The sequence below is a fragment of the Watersipora subatra genome, chromosome 4 (assembly GCF_963576615.1).
Source record: "Watersipora subatra chromosome 4, tzWatSuba1.1, whole genome shotgun sequence".
Lineage (NCBI taxonomy): Eukaryota > Metazoa > Bryozoa > Gymnolaemata > Cheilostomatida > Watersiporidae > Watersipora > Watersipora subatra.
This window is the reverse complement of record NC_088711.1, coordinates 29,733,204-29,745,657: the sequence shown is the minus strand read 5'-3', so window position 1 is coordinate 29,745,657 and position 12,454 is coordinate 29,733,204. Positions and strand designations below refer to the sequence as shown.

General features: G+C 34.1%; 1 protein-coding gene across 4 annotated transcripts in view; it reads right to left on the bottom strand.

Annotated features, from left to right (window-relative positions):
• The window catches only part of LOC137394989 (broad substrate specificity ATP-binding cassette transporter ABCG2-like), a 54,078-nt gene extending 42,539 nt beyond the window's left edge, over nt 1–11,539 (bottom strand). The window contains exons 1-6 of one of the 4 annotated variants that reach the window (XM_068081771.1): nt 11,497–11,539; nt 9,533–9,575; nt 8,686–8,828; nt 5,912–5,974; nt 4,390–4,504; nt 2,089–2,221 (exon numbers count right to left, since the gene is read on the bottom strand). In XM_068081771.1, coding sequence (XP_067937872.1) covers nt 2,089–2,221; nt 4,390–4,504; nt 5,912–5,974; nt 8,686–8,828; nt 9,533–9,562 — 484 coding nt within the window. In that variant the 5' untranslated portion in view covers nt 9,563–9,575; nt 11,497–11,539. Of the gene's footprint in view, nt 1–2,088; nt 2,222–4,389; nt 4,505–5,911; nt 5,975–8,685; nt 8,829–9,532; nt 10,153–11,432 lie in introns of those variants that run through there. The other 3 variants (XM_068081770.1, XM_068081773.1, XM_068081772.1) reach the window with 3 other exon arrangements.
• Between the last annotated feature and the right edge of the window lie 915 nt (nt 11,540–12,454).

The following is a 12,454-nucleotide window of genomic DNA, read 5'->3' as shown; positions in this document are numbered from 1 at the left end:
CAAATAACTGTAATGTGAATTTTGTTGCAATTCAACCTTTAAGAAAGGATGGGAATCACATGAATGTCACTGAACTGGAGGTTATAGTTAGAGGTTTAAGTTGTAGTATCACGTAGAACTTGAAGTCCATGAGAGTCACGACTGATTCAGCAACTGTATTCGGGTAAATAAACTCTGTGATTCGTAACAATAAGCGTCCAAAGGTGAATGGTTTAGGTGAAATGTTGAATAGGAGGGGGCTTAGGATGATTTCCGAGCTAATCAGTCTATATGAGTTATTCATAGAGCTTAAACTAGTTCGAGTTCAAGGAGAATGATGAGTTGACAAGGGTTTCTAAGAAGTGGCTCAACCTCCAGTTGCGGTCCTTTCAGCTGGCTATGTCAGTCCATATTCAATAGAAGCTTTATATGATCTGCACTATACTCACCACCTGTGGGTAGAGAGAACATTTTATCTTTCTGTATTGAATTGGACGATGGAAGACGATGTGGATAGAGCAGTGAGAGAATGTCAGGTGTGTAGAATGACTCACCATTCTCTCGTTTCACCGGCATTCATGGGACCATTATCCATGGGATTCATAAACCGGTGAGATGGGAGAATGGTGAGATGTCTGTAGATGAGACATGGACAAGGTTAGCATCAGACGTGACTTATCATGATAGGGTACTATTAATACCTGACGCTGGTGGACTGCAGACCCAGTCGGCTTTGCGTATGGCGACAAATGAGAAACGAGACTATGGAAACTGCTATCAAAGTATTCAAACAGATATTTTATGAAAGAGGATCCCCGAAACAACTCTTGACAGTCACTGGACCATGTTTCAAAAATGAAAACTTTCGCAAATTCATTGCAAAGTGGAATATAGACCACATCTTTACCTATGCTTACCATCAGCAGGGCAGTGGCATAGCAGAACGGCAGCATCAAACAATCAAAAAAATGGTGGCTCGAACTGGACGTTCTGAGCAGGAAATGTTGTATTGGCCCAATTTCTCGACGAAGAATAACAGTTTATCCCAGTTGAATCAGTGTACTGGTACAGAAGTTGTTCACTGCCGGAGATGGCTGAAACCTCATTCAGACAGCAGAGAGATACTCACATCAACCCGTTCAGTGTAGGGGACCAAGTATTTGTTAAGCCGCCTAATGCAAAGTGCACTATCACATAGACTATTGGGGAAGTTACTGCATTAATATTTAACACTTCAGTTATGGAAGACTCTAATTCGAGACATACTAGTCACCCAAGGATAAAAACGATCCCTCAACTATTACCATCAATTCTGTAAGAGACATTTTGGCAGATGAGGAGGAACACCTAGATATTGAACTGAATAATAGAGACAATGTGAGTGATGCTGAACTTGATCAAGCACACTTTACCAGAGCACACAAAACTCCAGAGCGATATGGCAATAATGTGTATAACATATGACCGTACTGATTTTGAAATCATGAGGAAGTGTGGAATATTTTATAGTGTACATACAAAAGTTTTTCCCAATCGTATTGACATTTATTGCTTCGTGTTTTTCCATTATACAGGGACAGCCATGCATTGCATTACGGTAGGCACGACGTGATGCAATAGGCAACGTATGCTATGCATTACGTTAGGCACGACGTGATGCAATAGGCAACGTATGCTATGCATTACGTTAGGCACGACGTGATGCAATAGGCAACGTATGCTATGCATTACGTTAGGCACGACGTGATGCAATAGGCAACGCATGCTATGCATTACGTTAGGCACGACGTGATGCAATAGGCAACGTATGCTATGCATTACGTTAGGCACGACGTGATGCAATAGGCAACGCATGCTATGCATTACGTTAGGCACGACGTGCAAGTAGTTAGTGTTAAAGTTGAATAAGTTGATCAGAGCTGGTTGCTCTGTGCTCTTGTTTTTTTGCAATACAAACTGTATATTATCACTCATTCTGATGTTGCTTCATTCTACACAGCAAATGAAGCTGTGATTAATCAAATTTCAGAAGATAACAAAAACTCAAATCCTTAATCATGCAATTATTCAAAATCTATCAGCCAGTAATGCGGTAACGATGTACTTTACCTAAACTTAACTGGTTTATGACCTCTTGAACTCTGTTAACTTTGTCTTCCGCACTGAATCTCTTGCTCAGGCGTAAGTCAGCAGAAAATTGGAGATTTTCTCTTATCGTAAGGGTTGTCATAATAATATCATCCTAGAATGTATCAAATATTCCAACTAAAACGAACTTGAATGACCAACTACTATCACAATTACAGAAGGTCCCTCTCAAGTCTTAAGGACTACATATTCTTCACATAGATAACGGAAGTTATTTAGCAATTCAACAAATCAGCTCAAAATAAAAATACAAAATCACATCATACATTTTATAGTTTTAAAATTTAACTGGTGAAGATAAACTTGCTGTAGTAAAGCGCTGAAACCTTATCGACTAGTTCATAGATCTACTAGTTCATAGATATAAGCCATCTACGAATACGGTGAAAATCAATTAGCTAACTCATTTTAAATGCTCCAATACATGTGACTGAGAAAATTATAACTTAACAGATTTGCTACCTATTAAACTAACATTCATAGAAGCTAGAGAGTGAATTGTAACTGATACTCACCAATGAAAAATCACTAGAAAGTTCAATTACAAAACAGGCTGAAATGAGGCTTCTATATACCTTTAGTCTATTAGAGCTATGAATAAACCCATTCTTTTAGTGTTATCTCTCTATGATATGTAATTAAAAGTGTAGCAGACTTCAACATTCCAAATATAATAGCCTATTGATTAGATTGTTGGCAATTGACTGTACAGCTGTAATAGTTGGTTAATGTTGACTGCACAAGGCATTGATCATGTAAGACATCTGTATTTCTATATTATTTTTAAAATTATTATTATTGGCCGTTGTATGTTCGTCTGTTCGCTATGTTTGTCACAAGGTACAGAGAATAAAGACTTTCACAATTATTCTGATACTTCGGAAGGTGACTGGTTCGCTCGATTAGTTAGAGGGTCGGTCAAACAAGCTGCATGCTAGACATTGAATATGATACGTTGAATATGATATGTTGAATGTTATACGTTGAATATGATACGTTGAATATGATATGTTGAATATGATATGTTGAATATGATACGTTGAATATGATATGTTGAATATGATACGTTGAATATGATATGTTGAATATGATATGTTGAATATGATATGTTGAATATGATATGTTGAATATGATACGTTGAATATGATATGTTGAATATGATACGTTGAATATGATATGTTGAATATGATATGTTGAATATGATATGTTGAATATGATACGTTGAATATGATATGTTGAATATGATACGTTGAATATGATACGTTGAATATGATATGTTGAATATGATATGTTGAATATGATACGTTGAATATGATATGTTGAATATGATACGTTGAATATGATATGTTGAATATGATATGTTGAATATGATATGTTGAATATGATATGTTGAATATGATATGTTGAATATGATATGTTGAATATGATACGTTGAATATGATATGTTGAATATGATACGTTGAATATGATATGTTGAATATGATATGTTGAATATGATATGTTGAATATGATATGTTGAATATGATATGTTGAATATGATATGTTGAATGTTATACGTTGAATATGATATGTTGAATATGATATGTTGAATATGATATGTTGAATATGATACGTTGAATATGATATGTTGAATATGATACGTTGAATATGATATGTTGAATATGATACGTTGAATATGATACGTTGAATTTGATACGTTGAATGCTATGATTTGAGTGCGATATTTGAGTCTGACATGATTTGAGTCCGATACCGACATTTTAGTCGCCTCATTAATTGCATGAACAGAATTTTGTGATTGCATAAAAGTTGGCACGTTAAAAACACCGGCTATTGTAATGCCAAAATAAAAGGCTTTGACAGCCGTACTGTACATTATAATTTCTGACAATTCAGCGTTGATTCAAAAGTCACTTTTTATTCACAAGAAATCTGTGAGTCCTAAACGAATGTTAATTGAGGGTTTCAGATGGAAGGAATTACAATAGAAATTGTAATCTATTCGATGAGAATCATTTATTTAAACGAATCAAATTTTGCACAAATTAATTATTTCACATTTGTTGATTATGAAGGCTTATGAATGGAGAGAGCGGTAGCTACCATTTAAAATGAACTACAGTAATAAGGAAAACTCTGTATTACTCGTTAATACCTTCAGTAAATAACTGTTCAAAGCTACTGATCCTACTATGGAATACTATGGAAAATAGCAACTGTTATTTGACGAAATCTTTTCAAGCCACAAAAGTGGTACAGAACCTGCACTACATATCCAGATCTGAGTCTAAAGTCAGCTGGTTGAGGTGCCCCATCTATCAACACTGTACCGGAGAGCCCAGCAGGATTCTTTCTCTCAGCCAGCACATCCAGCAGACTGCGAGTGAATAAAATCACATTTATTTTATTTATTAAAAAATATTTATGTTAACTCTAGCGTCCATTTGAGTAGAGATAGACATGTACTTAGTAGTATTAACAGAGAACATAATAGTTCGATAGTGTACTTTGTATCAAATCTCAACACTGCTCGAGCATAGTGGGTCAGCTGCAAAGAGCTGGATACAGGATGAAGATGTCACCTGAACAAATAAATGATAGGCACCAATGATGTAACCATAACAACAAATAAACAACACTTCAATGACTTTGCATCAATCATTTGTCACAGCGAATTGTAGCTGTTCACAGAAACTGAATTGCAGCTGTTCACAGAAATGTACTAATTTCCAATAGTGCGCGTTACACTATGAATTTCCAAACAGTTCACAAGTTATTCCTAGTCGAGAGACTAACAACAATAATCTTTGAAACCAGATGAAAAAAAGCCAGATTACATGGGTGACTGAGCATGCCATGCTGCAGTGATTCAGCCATCTGGCTCATGTAGTGATTCAGCCATCTGGCTCATGTAGAAACAGCTATTAATTGAGAACTGCATGTTAGTTCTTGTTAGTAATCAAGGTGACAAAACGTTAGTCACTAAAGAAAATAATAAAAATAACTGACACATTTCTACAATATAAAAAAAATCAAAACATAGAAAACAGGGATCGCTAAACATATTATGGAAATGCTTACTTTTCCATATCCTTTTCCATAAACATAAATATTTCCATAACTTTATGAAAATGGATATATAGAATTTTCATTTTAGAAATATGGAAATGTTATGGAAATAATATGGAAATGAATAATGGAAATGTTATGGACATAGAAATAATATGGAAATGAATTATGGAAATGGAAATAATATGAAAATGAATTATGGAAATGTTATGGAAATGGAAATAATATGAAAATGAAATAGGGAAATGTTATGGAAATGGAAATAATATGGAAATGAATTATGCAAATGGAAATAATATGAAAATGAAATAAGGAAATGTTATGGAAATAAAAATAATATAGAAATGAATTGTGGAAATGTTATGGAAATGGAAATAATATGAAAATGAAATAGGGAAATGTTATGGAAATGGAAATGAATTATGGAAATCTTATGGAAATAATATGAAAATGAATTATGGAAATGTTATAAAAATGGAAATAATATGAAAATGAATTATGGAAGTGTTATGGAAATGGAAATAATATGGAAATGAATTATGGAAATGTTATAGAAATAGAAATTGTGACATACACGTAATCCCTGGTAGAAAACTGCCGCACACAACTTTTACTATAGTAATAGCTGTGTGCAATAGTGGCGTTTGTAACAGCAGTAATAATGATTTCACGATCAAACCAAAGTTTGATTTAGTGCCAAGACCAAAACACTCACGTTGATTTGCCACTACCAGTCGGTCCCATTATAGCGTTCATAGTTCCTGGTTTGAAAACTCCACTGCAAAGTAACAGAGTATGGCGATTTGGGTAAAAAAGCAAAGATAACTGCATACAAATGGTATAGCCAACTGAATTGTGACGATATACTAATGGTATAATACAATACAATATAATGGTATAGCCAACTGAATTGTCACAATATAATAATGGTATAATATAATACAATATAATGGTATAGCCAACTGAATTGTCACAATATAATAATGGTATAATATAATACGATATAATGGTATAGCCAACTGAATTGTCACAATATAATAATGGTATAACATAATACAATATAATGGTATAGCCAACTGAATTGTCACAATATAATAATGGTATAATATAATACAATATAATCATATAGCCAACTGAATTGTCACAATATAATAATGGTATAATATAATACAACACAATATAATGGTATAGCCAACAGAATTGTCACAATATAATAATGGTATAATATAATACAATATAATGGTATAGCCAACTGAATTGTCACAATATACTAATGGTATAATACAATATAATGGTATAGCCAACTGAATTGTCACAATATAATAATGGTATAATATAATACAATATAATGGTAAAGCCAACTCAATTGTCACAATATAATAATGGTATAATATAATACAATATAATGGTATAGCCAACCGAATTGTCACAATATAATAATTGTATAATATAACACAATACAACATGAGGGTATAGCCAACTGAATATAATCTCTACTATGAAAAGAGCAGTCTGTGCGTGCTTTCGTCTGAAGCTACGCTAAGAGCGTTACGAAAAGCGATTATAATGCATGGTAATCAACTCAGATATCCGGAGTTGCAGCCAAACCCACTACCAACTGCCAGCGTACTACTAGGTGTTATAGCACATGTAAAGCTGTGTGTAAGCATTAACTACACATCCTGCACTAACTGAACATTGGAGAAAACTAATTGAACAACAGGAAGTAAGCAGGCATTACAGAGTGAGTATGTACAAAATTAGAATTGAGAATAAACTACACACCATGCAATAACTGAGTCTACACAATACCTGAGTCTACGCAATAACTGAGTCTATGCAATAACCGAGTCTATGCAATAACTGAGTCTACGCAATAACTAAGTCTACGCAATAACCGATTCTATGCAATAACGGAGTCTGAGCAATAACTGAGTCTATGCGATAACTGAGTCTACGCAATAACTGAGTCTACGCAATAACTGAGTCTACCCAATAACTGAGTCTACCCAATAACTGAGTCTACGCGATAACTGACTCTATACAATAACTGAGTTTATACAATAACTGAGTCTATACCATAACTGAATCTACGCAATAACTGAGTCTACGCAATAACTGAGTCTACGCAATGACTGAGTCTATACAATAACTGAGTCTACGCAATAACTCAGTCTCTACAATAACTGAGTCTATACAATAACTGAGTCTACGCAATACCTGAGTGTATACAATAACTGAGTCTATACAATAACTGAGTCTATACAATAAATGAGTTTATACAATAACTGAGTGTATACAATAACTGAGTTTATACAAGAACTGAGTCTATACAATAACTGAGTCTATACAATAAATGAGTTTATACAATAACTGAGTCTATGCAATACCTGAGTATACAATAACTGAGTCTATACAAGAACTGAGTCTATACAATAACTGAGTTTATACAATAACTGAGTCTATACAATAACTGAGTCTATACAATAACTGAGTCTACGCAATACCTGAGTGTATACAATAACTGAGTCTATACAATAACTGAGTCTATACAATAAATGAGTTTATACAATAACTGAGTCTATACAATACCTGAGTATACAATAACTGAGTCTATACAAGAACTGAGTCTATACAATAACTGAGTTTATACAATAACTGAGTCTATACAATAACTGACTCTATACAATAACCGATACTATGCGATAACTGAGTCTACGCGATAACTGAGTCTACGCAATAACTGAGTCTACGCAATAACTGAGTCTACGCAATGACTGAGTCTATACAATAACTGAGTCTACGCAATAACTCAGTCTCTACAATAACTGAGTCTATACAATAACTGAGTCTACGCAATACCTGAGTGTATACAATAACTGAGTCTATACAATAACTGAGTCTATACAATAAATGAGTTTATACAATAACTGAGTGTATACAATAACTGAGTTTATACAATAACTGAGTCTACGCAATACCTGAGTGTATACAATAACTGAGTCTATACAATAACTGAGTCTATACAATAAATGAGTTTATACAATAACTGAGTGTATACAATAACTGAGTTTATACAATAACTGAGTCTACGCAATACCTGAGTGTATACAATAACTGAGTCTATACAATAACTGAGTCTATACAATAAATGAGTTTATACAATAACTGAGTCTATACAATACCTGAGTATACAATAACTGAGTCTATACAAGAACTGAGTCTATACAATAACTGAGTTTATACAATAACTGAGTCTATACAATAACTGACTCTATACAATAACCGATACTATGCGATAACTGAGTCTACGCGATAACTGAGTCTACGCGATAACTGAGTCTATGCGATAACTGAGTCTATGCGATAACTGAGTCTATGCCATAACTGAGTCTATGCAATAACTGAGTGTATGCAATAAAAGGGTCTAGGCAATCCCTGTTGTATATAAACTATTTGGAGTGCAATAGCAGCAACTGGTGCAATCACCTAACATTCTGGAGAATAGTCTTTGTTTCTGATTTGCAGCACCCAGAGGAGACGTCTACTGTGTAACCAAGATTGCTGAAGGCAACAACTGATCCTTTATAAAATGAGGCATCTGATTGGGCAAGACTGCCTGCTGGCAAAATCTGCAAAATCCAAGCGATGCATTACAAAAAAAACATGTCATCAGCTGTGAAGGTCTCACAACTATTTTTGGGAAACATTCCTAATTTGTTACACAACAGATGATATTTCTGATCTTTATAATTAAATACTGTTACTTTGCATCAGAAACTGAAACCATTTTGGTGATGGAGAAACTTCAGTTGGTTATAGCAAATAAACAGTAGCAATGTTATAATGATTTAACAGGGTCTCAAATACCATTCCATGATCATAGAAATAAATAATATCTCATAATATAAAGCAATGGCTGAAAAATAATTGACTATTATGTTATAACAAACAACAAAAATAACAGGGCTAAATAGCAGTTAATTTAAAATAAAATAAACCATTGCCGAGGGGATCATCTGGCAACTAGTGACCACTGAGCAAGGACTGTCCTATTTCACCTATCACATCGATGACCACATGTATTAGTAAACAGTAGTAACAACAAATGACTAAATATAGTAGCAATGAGAAACTTCAGCAAGATATAGTTATAAATAACAAAGCCTGACATTACTTCAATGACCGTCATGTCTGATCACATGTTTTTTTTATCTTATACTCAATTAGGTGGATACACTTTAACAACATTCACAAGTGTTTGTAATAACAAAAATAAACACCTGTGATATTTAATGACAAATAAGAGCCGTACAAGAATTGTTCAAAAACCTACCCTCTCACTGCCTGCGCTATCTTCCATCATGATAATCAGCCAGCTGAAATATTTTCGAAATAGAATTCGATTAGCTCACTGAATAAAAGAATGCACCATAAAAACAAAGTTTATTATTTTTAAGTTGCAATATTCTATGGCTCTTGAACACACTCTTAAGTAGTGTTAACATTTTCAGAGACAAGGTTTATAATAGTATCATAGTTTTAATTGTAAAAGTTGAGGCTAATGATAAAGAAATTAAAGTGTTTAGTTATCTATAATACACATGAACTATTTATCAATCATTCTGTCTATGTAAACTCAGGCCATTTCAAATACCAATGTTGATAAACTACCAGGCTAAGAATCTTTCACCTCTTTCACCTCTCTTTCACCCAAGTAAACTAGCAATCAATTTTTAGCTTTATGTGAAAAGGAAAAATCTACATATGAATTGACTAATACATTGAAATTGGAAGGGATAGTCATTTAGCCATCAAATAAATTTATTTAGCTAAATATTTTAGATAGCTACGTTTTAATGCCAGTGATCATGTTGTTGAGCTTCACATATATTTACAATCCGGTAAACATAGGTTATTCATCGATGCAATTACTTTCATTACATACAAAAAAGAAATTACTATTTGAATGGCAGTTTACTTTTACAGATTGTTGTAGTCAATGTATCGTAATAAAAAATGAAGGATTCAATCTCTTGAGTCTATTATTAAGGGTTTATAGTCCGAACCTCGACTGGTTTGAAACTCGACGAGTTTGAATATCGACAACGGTTGGTCCAATCTCGACAGCAGTTTTACTATTTTACCATCTACTATTTTCATAATAAATGAGCGATTTATATGTAAAAGATTTATTTGCGCAAAAATATCTTGTGATCCATTTGATGCAGCACTCCCCAGCTTTTGTAGGCCTAACAATATTTTGCCCAACCTAAATATAGAACGAATGCTAAAACAAGTAACAATCATAAATATGGTTGACTGTTAAGCTAGCAAAATGTTTTATTTGAAATCTAAACTTCCTTGAGTAGCTTTGATTGTTATTTTTTGAAGTGAGGATAGAACTGCAAAAAGACATTTATTATTTGTTGAAGATTAAATTATTGTAAAACTGCATCAGCTTTTGTCGATGTTCGGACCAACCTTTGTCTAGATTCGGACCAACCTCTGTCGAGATTGGGACTTGTCTAGGTTCGGACTTGTCGATGTTGGGACTGTTTTCCTTATTAAGCTTACAAGTCTTCTATGTTTTATTATATATGTATTCTGTAAACCATGTTCTTTTGATTTAAACCCCTAAACTATTAGTAATAGTTACATTAAACGTGAAAGTTTTTTGTCTTGTACATGATTAGTATATGTTTCAATAGGTATGCTGCAAATCAATCCTCGACGCGATGAGCGATTGATATTTTATTAAAAAAGCGTTAGCTTTGCATAAGCGAACAAGATGACTCCAAAATGATGACGGTGATACACTCTCTTGGCACATATTGATTTTGTGCTCAGTTTAAATATCAGGCTGCACAAAAACTGTTTGCTCGTAGTCGCATAGAGCGGCCAGTTAGGTACCAAAACGACAGCTTTCAGGTAAGTGCTCCTTGATACAGTTAGTTTGAAAAATATGAAGTTTATGCCTATCGGAGATTAATGAGCCGAGGACCTAGTATATATAGGACCTAGCCTTCGACATAATTTACTGCGTATACTACTCGTTTGTGCAGCTGTTTAAAAAAGCAATTCCTAAATGTAGCCAATCGTTTGGGATTATAAACATGCTTCAGGTCGCAGAGGCCTAGTGTGTGGCTACATCAAGTTAGTGCTAAACAGACATGCGATTACAATTTGTGAGATAAAAAAAATTTTATTAGTGCTTTATTGTGGTAAACGTGTACCAGATTTACTTAGCTTTGTCCAATAATGCGTACTAGATGTCAACACGAGAATACGAGTTGCGACCTTGCTGCTGGAGAAGTCACTCGATGTAGCCTGTCTTGACGAACTGTTGTTTATACGGAGTTGTCCCCCGTCGAGCGGGCGAGCAAAACAACAGTTGTTTGTTGTTTTGCTGGTCCGCTCGACGGGGGGGGGGGGGGTGGAGCAAAGACAACAGTTTGTCAAGACAAGCTAGAAGGCTAGAGTCGATGATGCTAGGTGACACCTCGGATCACGATGGAAATAGCATAGATTAAGTGCATCTGCTTGATTTCATAATACGAGCTCATTAAACCAGTTTAGGTCCTTGGTATTGACAATTTCAATGGTTTGTGAATACAGAGCTGTTCAATAATAATTTATTAGCCAAATAAATTTTGCAAATTTTATTTGGCCAATTATTTGACTAAATTTTTTTTTGCAATTTTTATCGAAGCTCATGTATTTACGCTCGTTTGAGAATTAAGTTTCATCTGAAGCTATATTTAGCAAACTGATTTCGTTTGGAGTTTTATTTAAATTTGGTTTATAATGTCTTGTGCATATGTATGTACATTTACGCGTAATATATTTATCGTTTAATGCTATTTTGAATGTATTTTTTCTAGACTGTAATACTTCAATGGAACTAAATATTGCGAGTTTTTATAACGCAGTATGACAAAAATATGGTCTATTCAATTGGTTTACCCAGTTTAGGGATTTTTGATTAGCTAATATTTGTATGGCTGTTGTATTTTACGTAATTAATCTGCATCAACCACGGTTGGCTCGGTTTAAACAATGATATACAGCCCCAGTAACTATCCAGGAATAGTTCGGGAGCGCTCAGCGGCGCCTTGATAGTTATTGAGGTGTTGAAGCAGGACGCTAGGTTAGCAGCGACCATTTAGAAAACAGCAATCGGACAGTCTCAAATTAATAGGGACTTAAAGACAAGTTTGAGAAACCATAAGGTGAGTTGTACAGGACATGATTTGAA